The sequence below is a fragment of the Acanthisitta chloris genome, unplaced genomic scaffold, assembly GCF_000695815.1.
Source record: "Acanthisitta chloris isolate BGI_N310 unplaced genomic scaffold, ASM69581v1 scaffold42505, whole genome shotgun sequence".
In the NCBI taxonomy this organism is placed as follows: domain Eukaryota; kingdom Metazoa; phylum Chordata; class Aves; order Passeriformes; family Acanthisittidae; genus Acanthisitta; species Acanthisitta chloris.
In genome coordinates, this window is record NW_008673981.1 from 15,312 (window position 1) to 36,628 (window position 21,317).

The window sequence follows — 21,317 nt, forward strand, 5'->3', positions numbered from 1 at the left end:
GAGTCCTGGGGCAGGATTGAGCTGGTTAAAACTGGACACTCCTTGCGGCACCGATTTCATAACATTCATAGCTGGCAATGGTCCCCTGGTTAAATTGTGTCTCAAGTTCTGATTACTCATTGAGCTCAAGCCCTGGCCAGACTGTCCCATGCTAAGTTTCTGCATCTGCCTGACCTGGACGCCAGGAGCAATCTGATTCGGTGGCACTACAGCCTGCTGGGAGAATGCCTGACCCGGTGTGCTCGGTCTCACGTTCTGTTTGGAGAAGAGTGTGTTACTGGAGAACTGCTGCATGCTGGTATCCATTTGGCTTTGATTTGGCATTCTTGGCACAGTGGTCGGCGTCCACATCTGGGCAGATGAATTGGGGTAGACATTAGGGATTCGTGGCATACTCGGCTGCCTCAAGTGTTGCTGTGTTGCAGAGTGATTTGCTAAGGAGCCAGAACTGAAGCCTCCCATTGTCATTCCTGGCCGCACAGTAGAATGGCTGTGTACTGTTTGGCACCCCGAGTTCATGCCCAGTGAGTTCTGGCTTGGCCGCAGTGGGATGTTAAAGTCAGAATTAGGAGGAAAAATCCCCTGCTGCTTGCCAGGGTTGTGTGGAATCATCACCATTGTCCCGCTGCTCTGGCTGGCAGTGGCTGGGGCCATGCCAGAGCCCAAGGTGCTCTGGAGCATGGCTGGGTTAGATGGCAGCATGCGGTGGTTGGGCGGAGGAGCTGGCATCACCTGGTTGCAGTCAGTGGGAATGGGCTGCTGCACAGCTGTGGACAGAGAGACACATTAGCTGGTGAGCACAGATTCACCCTGGTAACATGGCAGAGCCTTTAAAAGCTGCCTCTTTGTCTTTCATGTCATGGGCCTCTGTCACAGCTATAATGGAGCCATAAGGAAATGGGGGAATCTCACAATATGTGATAAAATGTGAAATGCTTTTAGTTCAAGACAGAGATTCATTAAGTGCCTGTATTTAACCAGACCTCAGGTCCTGGCCCCTCAAGGATTTTCATAGCACACTGTTCCCCTCCTTACCTTGAAACTGGTTTATCTGCTGAGCTGCAAACAAACTCCTCTGCTCAGATGTTACTCCCAGCATGTTTTGTCTCTGCTTTTCCTGGAAAACAAGGGGCATAATAGTCAACTCGCAGTCTCTTGACAAGCAGGGAGAGCAGCAGACCCTTGAAGTGTAGCCACTGTCATCACTAACAACTTCTCCCATACAGTCCTCACTTCCCGTGACGAGACTCAGCCCAGACAGTTCATTTCAGACTGACTCTTAATTGCTCAGATGCCCCTTCTTGCAAAGGTGTCCTGATGACAGCCCAGCACTGGGAAGTGCAGCCTTCAGCACACACTGTGCAGGCAGCCAGAGGGGAGCTGGACAGATACGGAGACTGCCATCTTCAGCAGCTTATGAGTGAAGTGCACTGCAGCTGGAAGCTGCAGGAATCCTGGCACCTCTTGTGCTGACATTTTGGACATGTTCTCTAAAGTACCATATCTGGGGCCAAAAGGTGCCCAAAGGTCCTTTAGAGACCAGACCCTGTAGCAGCATTGCAGGGACACACTGACAAGCAAGAGAGTGCCTGTGGCCATTACCTTGTCTGGAGGATGGCTCTGCCCATGTGCACCATCCCCATGTGTGCTGGTTGCCACTTCTAACCAGAACATGGGAGGCCAGAGGTCCATAGCAGGTGCCCTCTGAGCAAGGCATTGCTGGGTTTTTCTAGGTGACCTGACTTAAGTCTCTCACCAGTTAACCCCAGAACCTACCACCACACTTGCATCCCTGCTGTGGGTAGCAGCTGTGACCTGGGAAGCATTCTGTGGACAGTGAAAGCTGAGGACTGGATTCTGCTGTAAGAGCAGCCCAGAAAAACTTCAAGCCAGTTGATGGCAGGGAGGCAGAGTTGGTTTTGAAAAGGAGTTTGATCAATGAGCAGGATGGGACTTTGTTGAGGCTTTTACTGATCTACTTCTCATCTCATTTCCCACCCACAGACATGAGCCTCCCTGACCCAAATCCAGCAGCACACTCAGAAAGTCAGAGGCACATGGTCAGAGCTGCCTCACCCAACTCATCTGTGGGATTCCCCCTTCCCAGCTTCCTCACACAGCCTGTTACAAACCTCCTACAGGGGCTTCTGTTGCTAGAGCGACCAGTCAAGTCCTGAACAAGTTGGAGGCTAACATCTGCTCTGGTAAATCCCCAGGGAACCACAGAGAGAGAGAAAGACAAGCAAGAACATCTCTCCAGGGGCTGACTCATCCTCCAAGCCTACCTTCTCTGCAACTTCCCTCCCAGCTCTGTGGCTGACCAAGGATGACAGCAGGAACAGGGAGGTGACCAAACCCTTTTTGAGCATACAAGGGGGCAGATCTGCACTCAGACTTGCTGAGCAGCACTTGGCCTTGGCCTCATCCTAGACTCACCACAGCCCTAGTCTGACTCAGCTCAGCAATTCCAGGGTCACTCCTTAGTGTTTGCTGACTGGTAATTTCCTCATTCCAGTTAATCCTGTCTTTCCCAGTGAGATGGACGGCACAGCAACCCACAGAGGCACTCGGCGTCCTACCTGCATCAGCTGTCGTTTCATTATTTGCTGCTTCAGTAAATGGTTCCTCATCGTGTACCCATTGACCGTGGCTGGTGCCGGCACAGAGCCCCCACTTGGGATGGAGCCTGGCTCCTGAAGCCTGGCAACAATTCCAGGGTTTTGATCCTGCCAAAAAAGATGAAAAAAGAAAATTAATCTCATCAGGGAGATAACAACAGAAGCCCTTATCCTCTCTGCTGATGCCCTCTCTCTGGTCTTTGGCAGTCCAAAGGCCAAAATACCTTGTGGATTCACATGGACCCGTGTGTTACAGTGAGGACAGTGAGGGGCAGAGGACTGCTCTGATTTCTGAGGATCAGCACAAGAAGTGAGAGAGGTTAATCCAAAATTCTGTGTGAGTAGCCCAAGGCTATGGGACTGATTCACTACCACTGCTGCAGTCACACGGCTGCCTGGCTGGCAGAAGGGATGTGAGTAAAGCATCACATTTCCTACCAGTTCTCCAACTGTTACACTGAAAGACAGAAGGAAAAGAAAGTTGCAACAGGGTAGGTTTTGGCACGTGAATATAAAGGAAAAGCGTACAGGGAAAAGAGCAAACTAAAGCCAGAAGAGGGGAAAAGGTGCCATCAGACCAGGGACCCAGAGATATGAGGAAGATGTGGGCCTGGGATTGAAGTGGTTTTTATGGGTTCCATGACTAGATGAACAAAGAGAGCTCCTTGATAAAGGAGAGGAGAACATGCGAAAATGCAGGGTCAGGTCGTGCCCAGGCACAAATCAGTAATGAATGCTGTAGGCCTGATTCCTCCCTGGTGCAAACCAGCCTTGCTGTAAGTCCTCAGTGAATGACCTGAGTTGACTTTGACAGCTGAGGAGTTGCCTCCAAAGAAGGAACATGGTGGGGAGAAGAGAAAAAAATAATTCACAAGAACATGATGAAGACACAACCCAAAATGGAAAAAGAATTAAAAAACCCCAAAGTCTAAACATCTTAGGAGCTGGCAGGTACTCGGGGAAATACAAGAGAAAAATGAGGCAAGAAGTCAAGGCCTCACTGAGGACAAGATTCTGTGAGTGCTGTACCCAGGAACAGCAACTCCAGCATATTCCCTGTTCTCCATTTTCACATCCAGCTTCTACATTATTTATGATGTTTTGTTATTATTGGCAGGGAGAAGTATGTATATTATATGCAGCATCCTTAGCTGGGCCATGTTTCCTTTGTTTTCAGAATGGGAGCCCACATCCTTTGTTTGAGAATCAATGTTATCAGGAGATAAGCAAGAAGAAAATGGTTGTCGCCTTTTGACATCTGACAATTAGAAGCATGCTCAGATGAAGAAAACAGGATACGAGCCATGTTTCAGAGTGGCCAGAAGAAAGCCTTGGAAGGCATTTGTCACCAGGCAAGCTCCTCGGGCCTGGGGAGCCTTTCCACAGAGGCTTCACCATGAGGAATCACCCAACTCCTTCCAAGATATTCTTTGTAAGAGGGATTACCAAGAAGGTCACGGAAATTACTCATTTTTATGGTGCCTCCTTTTGTTGCAGCACTTTGGTCTATTATGCAAAGGCACAATTGATGAAATGTAAATGCCTGCTAGATAATTTACTAAAAGACACAAACCTGCAGCTCATCACTGCTCTCATTATCATTCCTATTCATGGGCAGTCTCATAAGACTAGATTTTATTACTGGTGCTTTGCTTACAATTCTGCTGGACATCTCTCCTCATCCCCCTTCCCTCCTACCCATTTTACTCCCTCTCTCCCACAGAAAAAGAGGAGGGGAGGAAAAAGTAAATATGATTTACTACAGATGTAAATATGAAAGTTCATGTAAAGCTGGCACTCTGCTTTCATGTCAGACAGGATTCTGCAGCCACAGTTAAGCTTTGAATAATGCAGATTGCCTCTGGGGGAATATTTGAAAGTGGAGGGATTCAGTTTGTGTACTCTGCACATGAAAGACACTGAAATGTTCATACCACCAAAATCCCTGCCATCTATCCAATTTCCTCCAAACTTGTCTTGTTGCGTGCAGAGGGTCTGTGCTTACTGAAGCAAATGAGTTTAGTGCAAGGACAATCATTCTGATGTCTTGCTCTGGGCTATTGCATTAACAAGTCATAACATTAAAGTCTCTTTTCCTAATCATGTCCACCTCATTCTAATTTCTCCTAAACATCATCAAGAAAATAATGTTGATTTTTCCATATTATTAATGGTAAAGAAGTGTAAATCACATTACTAATTGCAGCTCTTGTGCTGTGGTGGTACAACAGCTTAATTATATGGGATTTTCTGCAGGCACCCTATAGCAATAATGACAATCAGCGAAGTTCATTTGCAAATACACAGAATGGGTTGCTGAGTTTTTCAGAGCAAAGTTGTATAACACTTAATTAGCCACTAAAGAAACAATCTATAGATATACAGTTTGCTTTTGGGGAAATTAGGACAAAATAGCATGGATGGGAAGACAAGGAGTGAATTAAAAATCTTGCCTTCTACAAGTTCACATTTAGGTTAAGCCAAAAAAGAAAAAAAAAAAGAGGAAAAGGAAAAAGTTCTCTCTTTTCACCACTAGTGGGAACTACTGTATTCCTGTACAATAAAAAATAACCACTTGCACGTCATGACTAAGAATAGCTCTGGTGTGGTCTAAAGGACACTGCTATCTGTACCAAAGGTTAATGAACTTTAAACATTTTTCCTTTTCATCACTCCCCAAGAAAAATCACTTTCCTTCCCATACTAAGGCCAAGCCAAACCAGCCATTATCTTAACTCATCTAGAGTTTGGACTATCCCATTATAAAATCCAGGAAGACATCAAAGAGAGGAGGATTCTGGTGCTGAAGCTGGGAACGACAGAAGAGCATGTTCCCACCCGAGAGGCTGTGCAGCTGAGCTGTACACTACACTGGAGGGTACAGATGGCTACAGGGGGCTCTGAATCTTTGACTTAAGAAGAACAAACCCAAAAGACATTTGCATATATGTATCAGGGTTTTATGGTCATTTTCCCCTCCAAAAACTCATATTAAAATGGACAGAATCTCTAACCAAATGGCACACCACACAGACCTGGAACTGGAGAGTGTGTTTGAGAACATGTGTTCCTGTTGACAGACAGAGGGTCACGCAGCAGGTCCAGAGCTCCCACAGCACTCCTTGGGCTTCCCAGCAGGGCAGTTTCTGTTTGAAAAGGCACTGGGGCTAACTACACAGTTTTGACTTAGCATCTCATGCACTAGTTTCGAGAGCAAGGAGAAAAGGATCAGGTTCTGAGCTTACAAAAATGTATACTGTTTGTGTTGGTGTTCTGCCACTGACTGCAATGGTAAAAGCGACTGCACAGCCCAGTGAAACCAGTGTCTTGCAGTTGCCCAGCTGGTGCATAATGGGCAAATCCATCTGCAGGTCACTGTGCCCAGCTGTAGCAAGTGTGGGTCTGGTCCAACAAACCAGCCAGGCAACTGCTTAATGGAAAGCATGAGAACAGTCCCACTGAGATCCACCACATACATTTATGAGTTACATCCTTCCAAAAATCCACGGACAAGCTTGACCCGCCCAGCCCCATCATCTGACTACATACGAGATGCACCACTGCAGTAAATAAACACAAAGGTGAATTGTTCTGTGTGAACATGGTTGATAAACTTCAGTCCTCAGCACTTCGTTATATATCCAGTAATCACTTAGTGGCTTCACTTAAGTGAGAATGAAGAAATTTATGGCCCCTAATTCCTCTGAATCCTCATTAACAAACAGTCCAAAAAGAATTTAAAAGCAAGACCTTCTGAGGATCTGAACCAGAGCTTTAATCACTCTTTGCAAGTATGTAAAAATCCCTCTAATCCTTAATAAAGAGCATTCATTGTTTTTTAGGTCTATGTGAAAACACTAAACTCATTTATCATTATTAAACTTTCCCATCTGTTCTTACGGTGTAACTCCAAAGAATATAACGAAGAAATTGTACATGTTAAATTGTATTGACTTAAGCCCAGAGCTATTGGAGATGTACAATTTATTTCAGTGAGGGCATGAAGGGGACTGCAGGCTGCTAGATGGAGTCATTTGTCCAATGCTGAAAAGACAGTTATCTGCACCAAAATGGCTCTTGGAAAAGCACATTTGCTTTATAAGAAATAAGCTGCCAGGTGAGACCATTCAGCATTATGTTACAGACCCAGACAATAAAACTAAGCCATGAATTTCAATAGTTAACAGATGGACTAATTAGAGACTGAATTCTTTGTGGTTCTAACAGATAACCAGGTCACAGCAAGGTTACTGAGAGAGAGAGGCAGGCAGCACTGCAAATTTCAGTAGATATTTGCAGTAAGAGTTGCACTACTGAAAGCGTTAGCAGCAATGGAAGAACAGAAATGTGGCTAATTAAAAATGCATCTAGTGCCTGCATTAAAAAAGTTTATTCCATTTCAAAAGTCACTGCTGATTTGAGAAATATTCCCTCCACTTCCAATGCGGCATTCAGCTGAATCCAGTGATTACAAAGCTAAAACCAGAGGATTGTTGGGATGAGCCACAGCATAAAAGCAAAAGTAGCAGCAATGGAAGAACAGAAATGTGGCTAATTAAAAATGCATCTAGTGCCTGCATTAAAAAAGTTTATTCCATTTCAAAAGTCACTGCTGATTTGAGAAATATTCCCTCCACTTCCAATGCGGCATTCAGCTGAATCCAGTGATTACAAAGCTAAAACCAGAGGATTGTTGGGATGAGCCACAGCATAAAAGCAAAAGACCAAAGGAAATGGGTTGCCCAGAGTGGGTGTTTGCTCTAAGTGTGAAAAAGGGACAAAATGCTTTTTCCACCAGTTTTTTTGTTTTGTTTTGTGTTTCGGTTGCTTTTTTTTTGTAACCAAAAATAACTTGGGTTGAAGTATTTACCAAGACATCACACAGTAAACAAGAAACAAAACCAGAGAGGAAAACCATGGCTACAGGAATTGTGTGACAGAGTCTCTGCTGCTGACCCACACCCAGGCCCTGGCTGCTGGGCTGGGGACTGCAGGGGGATCCATGCTCACAGCAGAGACAGCTATTCTCTAGGGTGGGGTGAAGTTTCATGAACCAAGTTTTGTTCTGTATTTTAAGAACATCTGTTACATATGGGGAGTTCTATACTCTGCTGAGGAAATGCAAATACTAGTTTCAAACTAATGTTCCTGCATTTCCACCTGCCTGCCTGTGCATCCTCTCCCATCTAGGAGCTGTGCTGCATCTCCTTGGTGGGAACTTCACGTCTGGGCAGCACTTTGCTCTGAAGCCCAGGACTTAAACTCCTAGGCACAATGACTCTACAAATACTAAGGGCAAAGCAATTAAAACACTAATAGCATTAAAGTTGCCTCACCCAATTTCATGGTTTTAAGAGTTTCATGTTTTAGAACTACTGAGAAGCCACATGTAGACTCCTGGTGTGTAGTAGCCTTGTGCAGCCCCATAGGAAACCTTGATGCCACCTTTACAAAGAAGGATCATGGCCTCCACAGCTGTTAATCCAATTAGATACTAAGATGGTGAATCTGTTTGGCCAATGCATACAAATAAAGCAAACAAAATCCAGGGTCATGGTTTGGCAGAAGGATCGTGTCAGTCCACTCAAGACTGTGATGTCTGTGAGATGCCACTGCCACTTGTCTCATGCAGAAGTCAGGGGTTACCCATGCTTCTTGCCTCTGCTTCTTGCCTTTAACAAAACTCTCCATTTACTCTTTGGAAGTTTTATGTCTTTTTTCCCCTCCTCTATTCTGCTCAGAATTCAGAGATGCTCTTCAAGATAAAACAGCCTTTCAGTTCAGAAACGCTCCAAAGCTTTCTGTTTGTTTGCGTGTTTGCTTTAGCACAATGTATGAACATTGATAAAACAAACTGTGCAGTTCAGTGGATCTGGTTTTTTTACCCATCTTTCACCCATTTACTTGATGCACAAGCATGTGAAATACTACCAGACTCAAGTTTCTAAGCATATCATGGGGACTGTCAGTCAGGAAAAGGCTTTGTTTGAAGACTGTAAGTGATCCATGGGTATACGGTTGTGTTAAAAAGAAAAACGTTTTTCTTTCTTTTCATATGGAACAAGCATGCACAGCTTCCTTCAAAGGTAGCCCTCCTTCTTTGCTAGGAGCAGTGACAAGATCACCACACCTTGCTAGCAACTGTACCAGGATCTTCCTCCCTTCAAGCAAAGCAGATGAAAGACTCATTTCCCTATACCTGCTGTTTTACTACATGCTGTTCAAAACAAAACAAAATCTCATCAAAGTATCCAAACTGCTTCTAAAAGTGCACCCACAATTCTAGTAAGATGGAAACTGAGTCCACTTTGCCCTTAAAGAAATTCATCAAACTAGTTAAAGCTTTTGTGCAAAGACTCTACCAATACATTCAGAGCTGGTTCCATCCATCAAAACATGTTGTTGAAGACCAGCAGCAATTAGAGCAACAGAAAGACAGAAAATCCAAAGTGAACTACTGCAATAGTGATTTTTCTCTTAGATGAAAATGCATCCTTTAACAGGCATGTGAAAATCAAGCTGTGATGCTGTTACCAGCACCATGTCATTAGAAAGAACATGGGAAACAGCTCTGGGAGCAGCCAAGAGCCTGAGGGACAACACGGATGGGAGAGTTGGTGTATCACAGAAAGACGCAATCTCCGAGGGACTGTGGTGCTTGGAAAGAGGTAGAGCAAGATGCCAACAAAGCAACTCCCCTACAAATAAATCCTCTGGCCCAGATGAACTCCCAGGTTATGCATGGAGGTAGCCTGGAGAATGACTTTATCCACCATCCTGAGTGCAAGGCAAACCTTTCAGGAAAACTGGAGACCCACAGAGGCTCTGCCAGGCCCCTGATGGCAGTGGGGCATGGGTGCCCACAGTGTTAACACACTTTTCTCCATCTGAGAGCAGTGCTTTAGAGCTGGACTCACCCATCCTCACAACACACTTTAACATAAACAGTATCTGTTACTGTTTTTCTGTGTATACACCCAAACATGCAGAGATGGGTGTTTTGTACCTGCCTGTATAACATATAGTCAAGAGCAAAAATTGAATTCTCTGCAAAGAACAAAATATTTATATTTGGCCTGTACAGCTATCATGATTCTCCAACCCTTGACACCATGCTCTTGCTCCCATGGAGGGCAGCTTGCCTATAAATTCAATGAGATAATCTAAAAGTGTATTTATCTCACCCAATTTCACTGCTAGTCCTTCTGCCTGTCTCTACAAGGTTGCGCTAGCTGTGATGACAAACTACAACATCTCGTATCTATAAAGTGGTTTGACTCAAGTAATCCTTGTGTTATGTCAAGGCATGCTCTCAGAGGTGTCGATGAGATTCCAAAGGAGTCGAGTTAGCTTAACACCAGGCAGAAGCTGCTACAGGGCAATGCAATGACTGGCTGCTGAATTTATGTATTAGAGAAAGCAGAAGAGACCCGATAAAAAAAAAAGGAAGATTTCACACTAACAAAGTGAAAGTCAGAAAATCCCAAGCTAATGGGATAAATCAATTCTCTACCTGCCCATTTCTGAAAAGCTCTGCAAACTGCAGTGAGGTGATCTGGATCACTGAGGTTTGTACATCATTGCATTCTCCAAGTTAATGTTTCCATGAATTTCTTTTTTCTTTTTATGCAAGGGATCAATCTGCAGAGGCAGATGCCCAAGTCTTGTTCACTTTCAATAGCAGTTGGCTGCTTAACCACTTCTGAGAATCCCTTTGCATGAAAACCTGCCCACATGCAAAACCAAACAGATTTACTCCTGATTTCTCATGTAAGTGCACAAACAAAGTGTGCTCTGGCACAAAGTATCACATCACTTTTTCAGTATTGAACCTCTCAAAACCTTACTCTTTCCTAACAGAAGAAACTATTCAAACACCTAAAAAGGATTGTATCAGATAATTTACCCAATCAAGTGTCAAAATTCACCACCATAACTTACAAAACAAAATGCAGCAATCAATAATATGCTAAAATAGTGGATAGCAAGTAGGCTGTGACTAGGTAGTCCTCATGATCAAATTTTTAAAACCAAGATATTGACATGTTAAAAAAGAAAAATGTATTAAGGTGACCTTGAGGATGGGGAACAAGGAGCAATTCCATTATGTTTTTAAATGGAAATTATTATAAAACACCCAAAGCTGAACTGTTGTAAGCAAGTCAACTCAATCTCCCCTTAAAAATTCCCTCTTCTCCCCTTCCATTCAGATTGTATTTACAAACTGTAGATGTCTCATTTTTTTCTTGTGTCATTTCATTATTACAGAGTTGAGATCACTAGCCATCTGCAGCTTCATTTCATCAAGCTCTGATTTGTCCTTGGAGCAAGGTCATCCGGGACAAGAACATAAAATGCTGCTTTCCTCAACTGACAGTTCTTTATGCCTTCCTGTAAATACTCCCCACTAATTTTAAATAATTTTACCACTTCATACTCCCCCTCATACACACTGGAAAGGTTGATATACAGGCATATTAATAAGGATCTTGTCATTTAACCACTGCATGACATATTAGAAGCAATTAATGGTGTTTATTTGCTGATAACATAAGCATTTCGAACTCCAGCTCAAGAATCCTTGGTAGCTTCATGTGACTTGCAGGATATTAGCTATGGGTCAGAAGTTGGGATCCCCTCATTCAGCATTAGCATATGCTTGGAGCGACTCTGTTTTCCATCAAACAGGAAAAAAAAAATGCAGTCAATGCAGAAAAATTACCAGCTGCTATATACTCTATGGTGGGTGAGTGATAATAAAACATCACTAGGTGCATGTGGGTTCATTCATTGAAATCAATAGACCAGTAAGGAAAGACTTTCAGGTGCATCGCACAGTGTTCCAAGCTAAAAACAAAGAAAACGGAACATGGAATTTCTACTCAGATCAGATTTGATTTGCCATAAATTCTGGAGCATCTTCTCTGAAGCAGCGACTGCTGCTCTGGATTACAACAAAACCAAACCAAGAAAAAAAAAGCAGGGTTAAATTAAATTGAGAGTGTTCAATAGCATACCCACACCCATAAAGAAACAGGGAACAACTGAGTGACTGAGAATAATCAGCACTAACTCTGGGGGTCATTCTCATCCCTATCTCTGGCCACAAATGCTGGAAACAGCAGACTGAAGGTCCTGGCTCCAATCTCCAACACAAGGTGCCTATCTTTTGGCACCTGGAAAATTCATTCCTGGGTGGATGTGGTGGATTCTGAGATATGCTCTGCTGTACGCAGCCATCTGGCTCACAAATAACCACGTGAGAGTTTTTACCTGGGTGCCTTTAATAGCCTCAGCAGTCCTAGTCATGAAGACATGCACATCATGCAGGTCTGTTTGCAAACACCTCTGGCCCTGAGCCGTGCAGACAGGCATGCAAGCCTCTGAGGAGCTCAGTTGCACAAGCAAGTGTCCCTTTGGACGCACAGTGGAGGGTGAGCTCATGACACTGTGAGTATGCAGTTTGCCAGAAGGAGACGTGGAAAATGGGATCATTACAGGTGAACTCCCAAGCCTCTAAAGGAGATGATCTTGAACAGTGAGTTTGTTTTGTGACTGAGTCACAGGACAGAAACTGGCTCTATGGACTCCCATCATACATCGATTCTTCACGACTATGGGCAAGCCACTTCATTGCTCCCTCTGTCTTAGATTCCCTCCAAAAGGAATTAAAATTACTCCCAGAAAAGGGGGATGAGGGTCATTTCCTGGGGCAGCCTCCTGAAGCAGTGCCTCTCCCATGCCCTTGGGTTATGACCCCACAGACCTGAGGCAGAGCTGCACACCAGTGAGAGGTGCAAGGGCTTTTTCTGCTTCACTCTGCATACAAGCTGTTGTCATGTTCTCCTCTCTGCATCTCTCCTCTGGGTCCGGCCACAGCTGGTTGCATCTCAGAAAAGCACTAAACTACACCGAGTTGTAATGGTCCCCCAGGGCCTCTAACCTGGCTGCACAGCCCAGTGGAGCGCAGCATGTCCCGGCCACACGCCTCATGATCCTGTGACTCAACCCTTACGCGTCGCAAAAGATGCTGCTGCAAATAGCTATGGACATGGCTGCACCTGGAGAACCCCTCAGTGCCCAGATGGGAGCTGTGTAAAGAGGGATGGGTGCTAGGACGAGTCAACCCTATGTTTTGCCTGGTATGAAAATAAGGGCTGGCTGAGGTAGTTATGGGTGAGAATCCTAGGATCTTCCTGCAAGTCCTGCTTGGTATTTTATTGTGACGGCTTTTAACTGCAGTGAGAACAATCCAGTTTCACTTCACATCTTCTCCTGCATCCCTGGCTTCACCTCCTTCCATCCCCATTATATGTTTTCTCCATCATTTACATGGCAGAAGATATTTTTCATTCGAAATTCATCCACTATGAAGGAAAAAAACCTTCCAAGTGCCTCCAAATACCATCTTCTCAGGTCAGCCAACATTTCTCTGAAATTCTGTGGGATTTTGGTGTCTCTGTCGCTTAAGATAATAGGAGTCTAGGAAACATGTGCCTTTGAACATTTGGCCAGCCACATTTTTGCTGTAAGGAAAGAGGGAAGCGTAAAAAAGAAGCACAGAGGCTGGAGCTCGGCCACGTTCCCTGCGAGGCAGAGATGTTGTAAAGCACTTGCAAGTGTTTCTTCTGTGGAGACACTGCATGTCAACAGTTAACTTCCCTTTGTTCCCATCCAAATGATTAAGGTTAGAAGCTTGCCTGGTGACATCACCAGAGTTTAAACATGCTGGATATGGTCCAGGGAGCCAAAGTTATTGCTGACCCCATGGTTACTGATCCGCTCTGCAAGTAGCTGATGTCTGCTCTCACTTTATGAATTATTTAATGGGTTAAAGATTGGTCAGATCTTCTTTATGCAATGTACAGCTATACAGTGGGCAGGAGGACATAAACATGCATTAACAAGGTTAAAGTCATATACTGTAACTACACTGTTTTCAGCTTGCAGCTTTATTGACTTAATCATGCCAGCACTGCAGCCAACAAATCATTAAATCCATTCCATTCTTCTGCTGGTAACCAACCACAAAAACAGAGGCAGGCAAACACGGAGCAAATCTCAGAGGGGGTGGGGAGCGGCGGTGGGGTGCGGGGCCGAGGAGAACAGTGGGATCACTATGGAGCGATGCTGGCCTGTCACTGCCAGCACAAAGACGCCAAATCTGTCGTTATGGACTAAGTGGTTTCATGGTTTAAAGTGACACACTCATTTGTTCCTGTTTTGCAATGATTATAGAAAAGAAGAAGGAGGGGGAGGGACTAAAAAGCAAACTGAGCTTCTTCATACCGTCATGATTGTGTGTGTATCCTCGCAGAGCCACAGACCTTGGCTGCAAACACACCCCAGGGCCAGGGCAGAGGAGATCTGGGCACTCGTGGCACCCCTGGGGGCTCAGGCTCTTCACCACACTCCCTGCTAAACTGCAGCCAAACGCAGGCATAATTAGGAGTTCAGGGTAAAAGGAGAGAGACACGGAGCACTGAATCAGTCCTTCCATTGCCCTCCAGGAGCAGCTCTGACCACAGCGAGCCATGGGACACATCTCTACTTTCAGACCAAAGAAACAAGTTCACTTTCAGACAAAGGCTCTAATTTTTGGCCTGGCACTTAACTAACTTTTCAGATCCATGTCCTGGCTCCCCAGAAGCTCCCTGATTGTCATCAGTGTGGAAAATGTAGGTGCCCACTGCTGTCAGCAGATTGCCAAAATACTGTTTCAAGGTGGTTAGTTGAAAGCATCCAGGTTTGGAAATGGAGCCGTCAGCTTATTGGGTTTGAACCCATAAGATCTTTATTTGTCACTGCTGCTGTTCCCATTTGTTTCTTAATGGAAATTATCTTCTCTATCACCATCATGGCTAGTTCTGTGCTAGGGGAGCATTCTGTCAGGACATAGCTCCTCTGTGTTACAAGCAAGCTATGGAGGAAGAATTCAGTATGAACTCTTGGAAACCTTCAGACATCAGGGGTTTTTGCTTCTGTTACTGATTCTAGCTAGACACATCTTATTTACAGCTTTCCTCCACTGAGAGAACATAAAATAAGCTCCTCCTTTCTGGGGAAGACTCAGCTACACCAGGAGAGATTCCTGGCCCATTTCTATTGGTTATGAAAAGAAGTGGCCAGCAAGCTCCCTTTGCTTCACCTTCTGGGTACAAGCTGCTTAGAGCTCCCTGTGATAATAACTCAGATTTTGGCATCCTAGCAGTGCAAGGCTTGGCAGATACATGTGCACCTTGTCCTGAGATACACCACTCCAGACCTTTATGAACACTGTCGTTATTTGGTTTTATAGTTGTTTTCTTTAGACTCAAACAAGCCTTCTTACAGTTTGAGTTCCAACCTTGCCTTCTTTTGTTTACTAGTCTCCAGATCCCTATCAGCCAGAGATGGCTCCTGGCTCCATATATTGCAAATAAACATGTCATTACTTGGTGCAGGAGTTGGCCAGAGTTCCTCTTGGAAACAGCCACCAAAGAAGAGACTGTCCCCCAGCACCATCAAAGGTGCTTCTTTCCAGCCCCCACACAGGAAAAACAGGCAAATGAATATGATTTCTGAGAGTCAGAAAGTCTAGTCAAAGTCAGCTATTTAAGGTACCTCTGTGACTTTTGACTTTGTCACAGACTTTTGTATATCGGATCATCACAGCTGCTGCTGATTCCAACAGGCACCTCCAACAGACAAAGGACCAAGCCTAGGTATGTTGTCCAGATTTCCCTCACCACAACCTAACCATCACATCTCAGAGGTGCACATTAGGGCAAGCTGAAATTACCCTCTAAACATCTCTTCCTCCACTGGCCATAGGAGGAGCCTAAATGATGGGAGCAGAAAGATGAATCCCAATCAGTCACAGAGAAAGGCCGATGATGGAGAACACTAAGTTCACATCTCACAAGGCCCAAACTAGCAATTAACCACACAACTATTTTGCCTTTAGCCTGGGGTTCAGCAATCCCAGCTCCATGGCTTGTGCTCAGCAGAACCAGCTCCACTGTACTCTGCCAACATTGCCTCCCTCCACTGAATCCCAGCTCCGCAGCTCCCCACCAGCCAACTTCCATTTGTGTGTGCTCACAGGCTCAAGCTGGCAATTTAAGGGTTGGTGTGATGGACTCGTCAGCCTGGAGAGCACCTTATCATTGACCTGTGCTTATCAGGAGAACATGGGAATGCAGAGGAGGCTCTGCAGCCACAGTCATTAGCCGACAAGCTGCTTCAAAGGGAAGTGACAGTTGCGGTGATGTTTAAGGACCGACACACCCAGCCAGGAGTAACACACCAGTTGGGCTATTTATAATCACTGATTCTAAAGGCTTAAAATAGCACTGCTTTTATTTTTGTATTTTTAGGCACGCTTGTATATTTAAGAAACTCCATTCGCAGGCTCCACATCAAACACATCACAGGCAGTCTCGGAAATGACAGCCGACGCTCTATGCCTCCCCACGGAAAGCAGAGGTTAATTTCCCTCTCCCCGTGGCCCCTATCTCCTTGGCCAATGTGATTAGAGAACCCAGGCCTATTCCCATGTATTTTTACATATAGACTGGCTCTTCCAAAAGTACAAACCAATGGCCATGCAGCATGTGCTTGCAAACACACAACTAAAGTGGGGCAGCAGAGGTGTTCCAGGCTGCAGTACATGCCACACGTGTGTTGCTCTCACCAACAGGCACAACAAAGCCTCTGAAGGAGTTAATGGGTCCTACAAGAAAGCAATCCTGATTGTTTGTGGCTTTTTTCTTAAAAAAAAAGAACTAGTCAAACAAACCAGGGCTGTAGGTGGGAAAGGAGTGCTCCCTCTGGCCACAGCACAGGTGTAGCTATTTGTTCTCTGCTTCCTGGTGCCACAATGTACCTTGGTTGGCATTTCTTAATGACTGGAGCATCCATGTGCTCTTTGTAAAACAATTATAAAATATTCAGGGCAGGCGAAAAAATTCCTTGCACTGTCAAGGCTCCAGCAGACTGCATAGGTGTCAAATGGTAAATCATTAGGTGTTTTAATTGCAGAGTTATTTATACTCTGGAACTTGTTATTAACATAGGAAAAAACAGAACCTATTGTTAACCATAATTAAAAGGGCTATTATGGGACTGCAAAAGCACGGATGGCCCCAGCCAGACCACCCCTCCTTTGGCAGTGGTAACAGGTATGGGGAAGAACATTAAATAGAGGCTCCATCTTAAGGTACTTCAGCCAAGAGCCTCAGAGGGGTCAGTCCCAACACCTGAACACCAATTTCTGTGCTGAGCCTCACCCCCAGCTCCCCTTCTCCTGGCTCTGGCCACAGGCCTGGCATAAAGCAGGGGAGCTTTGGGGAGAGGGTACTACAGGGGTGCAGTTCCACCCTTCCCTATCGTCAAAGCCTTTCTGACCAAGGGGCACACGGATAAGACACATCCTGGATTTGGCCTGGAGTTGCATAACCATCCTGTTAAAATTCAGGATTAACAGGTTATATTTTCATTTGTGAGATTGTTATCTGCCCCAAGAAAGGTTTCCGATTTCACCAGCACTAATCAGGACCCACAATGGATTTCCGGTCTCTGCAATGAGGCTCAAGAGCCTTTGTACCTTGTGGAGCCGGTTTTAATTCAAATCTAACTGGCAGAGCTATTGTAGCTGCATGTTGAACAGATTAGGAGAAAAAAAGAAGAAGTCACTTCCATGCTACTGTAACTTATTTCTAAATCCATTTCTTACAGACACAAATCCCTCTGACCACCAAAGCATCTGGTAGCTGCTTTCTAGGAATGACACCTTCAGCCTGTCCAGTGGCCCTGAGCAAAGATCCCCATATCAGTTCTGTGCCTTTAAAGAAACGTGCCAAAAACCTGCACTGGCACTCACCTGAAGTTCTGATTTATGCTGTTAAGGATATCACAAAAAATAATCAGCAAATAGGAGCGTAATGAAGAGATGAGCGTGTCACAGCAGCCCCTGCTCCTGAACAACACGGGGCTGTGTGCCCCGTGCCATGCTGTGGCTCAGCAGCACTTCGTGTTGGAATGCTATCACCCAGACGCGACATCCTGGCGGAGGTGGTGCATGAACCTAGGCCGACAGTCAACTATGAAACTACTGATGCCATAATTATCACTAGGAGGCCAAACAGACTCCTGAGAGGGACTATCTTTGCAGACAGAGAGGGAAAAGGCTCAGTAACGACTGGCTTTACCAGATGAGTAAATTAGACCTGGGTTACAGCTGCCTTGTTCTCCCCCTGCGTCCGCCCCCAAGGACTGCGTGAGTCAGTGAAACCGGAGGGAAAATATACACAAAATTCTACAAGTGCAGGAATTAAAGAGACATCTCCAAAGCTTGCCTCTGGCATTTGATACCAGCTGCAGAATTGGGTTAGCTTGACATTGCTGCTGGAGGTGAACAGAGCCAGGAAGGCTGGCTGAGCAGCAGGCGAGCAGAGCCCCTCTCTGCAGAGCAGGTGAGCATAACACTGCCTGCAGCCTCAACATCCAGCACAGAAACAAGTTTTTAAATTTTTAAATCTGGGAGTGAGAGCAATTAAGACAACAAACTTTGTTTCCTGGACAAACACGGGGTTCAGACAGTTTGGAATTATGAGATACATGCAAATCTACAAGTCTGGCCTGAGCCAGTTTCTGGAGAACTCTGCAAGTTCTCCAACCCTCAGAAACTCTGCAAGTTCTTCAAGGTTCAAAAAGGCTTTGCCTTGAATAGTCCTGGCAAGAACATTTCAGTGTTGAGGCTCTTTTACCGTGTGAGCACAACTGACCCATCCCCAGCAGACAGTCACAGCACCTGGCAGCAGGCTGGGAGAGCTCCGTGAACGCTACAGCCGCTCCAGGGAGGAAATCTAATGTCTCATAAATCCTGCTGCAGGCAGTGCCCCATCACAGGGGGCTCACTAGAAGGCTCTCCCAGTTTGTCCTCTCGGACAGGATTCCAGGACCTGCTGCCTCTCCCGACAGGATGCCACCCGAGCCCCTGTGTCCTGCCCCGTCCCAGCAGCGTCCAGAAACCAGTGCACAAACTAACCCAGAGAAAAAAGTGACAAATCACCAGGTTACACCATTTTTTCCTCAATACTTTCTGTTCCCATTTGCTGCTGGGCTTGAGGAAAAGGTATATAAAGGCTGATAAAAATGAGTCCACGAACCTCTGATACTCTGCCCCCAAGTTGGGGCGGTTTCCATGGGGCTGGAGCAGGGGCTGCCGCCGGAGTCAGCTGGGAGGAGGGAGAGGAGGCAGGGGAGGGAGAAGGGGAAAAAATGAACAGCTGCAAAGCAATTAAGCCTGCCTCCCTGCCGTACTGTCCAAAGCAGGAGGCAATCTAATTCAGCCTGGTGCCTCTCTTCCTTCAGCCGTCTGGTGCCTGCCTGGGATTCAGGAAAGGGGCTGTCTGACTGCCCACTTTGTCTGCAGAGCCAAAGGGGCCCTTCCCAGCCACAATTTCCAAAGGAAAGAGATCTTGGCTGGCGGTGTCTCTTCTTTTCTGAGAAAAACATGCGCTGAATGTAGTGGCAGCAGCTTTATAACCCTCTCCTGCCCTTCCTCAGCAAACAACGAAAGTGGAGCTGGAGCAAGAAAATGACCCCGCTGGCTCCTCGGCTCAGCACTTGTCTCCCAGCACAATGAATCAATTAGCGTCCCATCATTATTGTGGTAACTGTATCTTTCACAAGCAAGATTTTATATAGAGATAGAATAGGATGTTTTCTGCTCATTTCCTTCCTGTCATTCCAATCACGAACTACTGTTAAAAATACAATGCATTTAAAGTCTGTAACATTTGCAAGCATGTGTTCCAGTTTCCCAGCTCAATGCCTGGTCTTTTGTTTTCTGCCCAGTGAAGATAGGGAGGAATAGCGATAGAGGGGAGACTGTGGTGCAACTGGGTTAGAAACTCACACAGGGCATATACAGAAGGTCATCTCATTTTCATGTTCCTAATATCAGGGATTACTTTAATTCCTTATTCTGACCAACTGTTTTGGTTTATAATCCACAGGGCAGGACTCCTTCCAGCATGTCTAAGGTGGTACTTATTCTGCTATTTCTTCAGAAACTGGCAAAAAATTTTTATTTGGAAAATGTTAGTGCAGCAGGGCAGTGAAAGCCTTTTAGCACCCAGTCAGAGGAGCAAATAGGCTCAGTTAAGAGAACAGAGTACAATTCAACTCTACTTGCAGTTAACTTTGACAGTAATCTAGGCAGCAGGTAGGCACCTTCCCCCTGGCTTAATCAATACAGAAATATGCAAAATGTGCATTTTAAATGTAGCTAGACAGCATTTCATCTTATGAAATTCCTCAATACTGTTATCATAAGTAGAAAACATAAGAAATTACAGAGAGAGTAAGATTTTAGCCCACCATTCTGACAAATGCTTTAGAAAGGGTGAAATTTGAGAAAACTTCTGTAAGCTAAAGCACAATAACTATGTATTTTTGTCAACCTTGAATGAAGCAAAACACCCAGGACAGAAGTTCCTTACTACTTTATTCCACATAAAGTCCCTGAGGAAAACCACAGTTCTTATGAAAAATAAAATTTAAAAACATATAGATGTATGCCATCTCTGTAGGAAAAAGCTCAGATTCTGGACTGGGCATGAAATGGATTTGTCCATATCCCCCCTTACTGCCAGTATTTTTTCTTAATAAAAGACTTCTTATTAAAATGTATTTTTTAATTTCCTTTTTTTTTAAACAAAATGGTAAAATACAGCATAAATAAATGTTGGGGATTTTAGTCAAAGTTCTAAACTATGGGAAAACACTGATATGTCTAGCAAAACTTTTCTCAGTTAAAGTTTTACTCACATTTCAGGACCATCACAGTCTAGGGTGATGTTATCAGCATTTCTCTGTTCTTGCTGACCTTAAGCACTCTTAAACCATTAAATACATAATATTCTCTGATAATAGAATGCCATTCACATTTCAGTAACAATAATTCACTTTAATGAGATAAGAACTTACACATGGAATGAGTCTACCTCTATTTGAGAGATATTAGCACACTTTGGGGAATTGTAGAATCACAAATAATGACATCAAGGGTCTAACACTATTCCTGGAGAACTTGTAACTCCTGGTTACATCAACAGGAATTTGAGATGTGTAAGAATTGCAAAATCAGATGTTAATCTGCAGCAAACAACACAGGTATGGGCAGTCTGCATTTTTGCCTTATGCAAACAAGAACCAACAAGACTAATAATGGGAGAAACCAGCCCCAGTTTCTAACTGCATGTATAAATAAGCATTAAACCCAAGTATATTCCTCAAGTGAGTCACTGCAGCATAAAGAAAACTTTTACAAGAAACTTCACGTTGTTTACAAATTTCCCGTTTACGTTCTGTTTTAATTCTTGCCTTCCCACTCATACCACACGCCCCAACCTCAGTAAAGAGCTGCAAGAGAAGGAAACCTGATGCGCAAGTGAAAAACACAGAATCATCAAGATTTACTCCAGTGCTTTCAGTGAACAGGATCTCCACCTTTACTGCAGTCAAATAACTAATGCAATCTAAACACTGACCTTCTTATCAAACTAAGTCAAGATTACTCAGCGTTCTCCTGGCACAGGGATGGAAGCTGCTCTGGCACGGGCTGGGTCCGGGCTAGGGCAGTGAGCGGCCGCACTGCCTTCGGCTCTCCCCAGCGCAGCACCATCGCCGAGCCAAGAACGAAAAATACAG

At 44.8% G+C, this 21,317-nt stretch overlaps 1 protein-coding gene across 1 annotated transcript in view; it reads right to left on the reverse strand.

Moving 5' to 3' along the window:
* The window catches only part of MAMLD1 (mastermind-like domain containing 1), a gene marked incomplete at its 5' end in the record, with an annotated part of 32,922 nt that overhangs the window by 242 nt on the left and 11,363 nt on the right, over positions 1 to 21,317 (reverse strand). Inside the window, 3 exons of the mRNA XM_009075135.1 lie at positions 7 to 767; positions 1,036 to 1,117; positions 2,580 to 2,726. Of these exons, the coding sequence (XP_009073383.1) occupies positions 7 to 767; positions 1,036 to 1,117; positions 2,580 to 2,726 (990 nt within the window). The remainder of the gene's footprint in view (positions 1 to 6; positions 768 to 1,035; positions 1,118 to 2,579; positions 2,727 to 21,317) is intronic.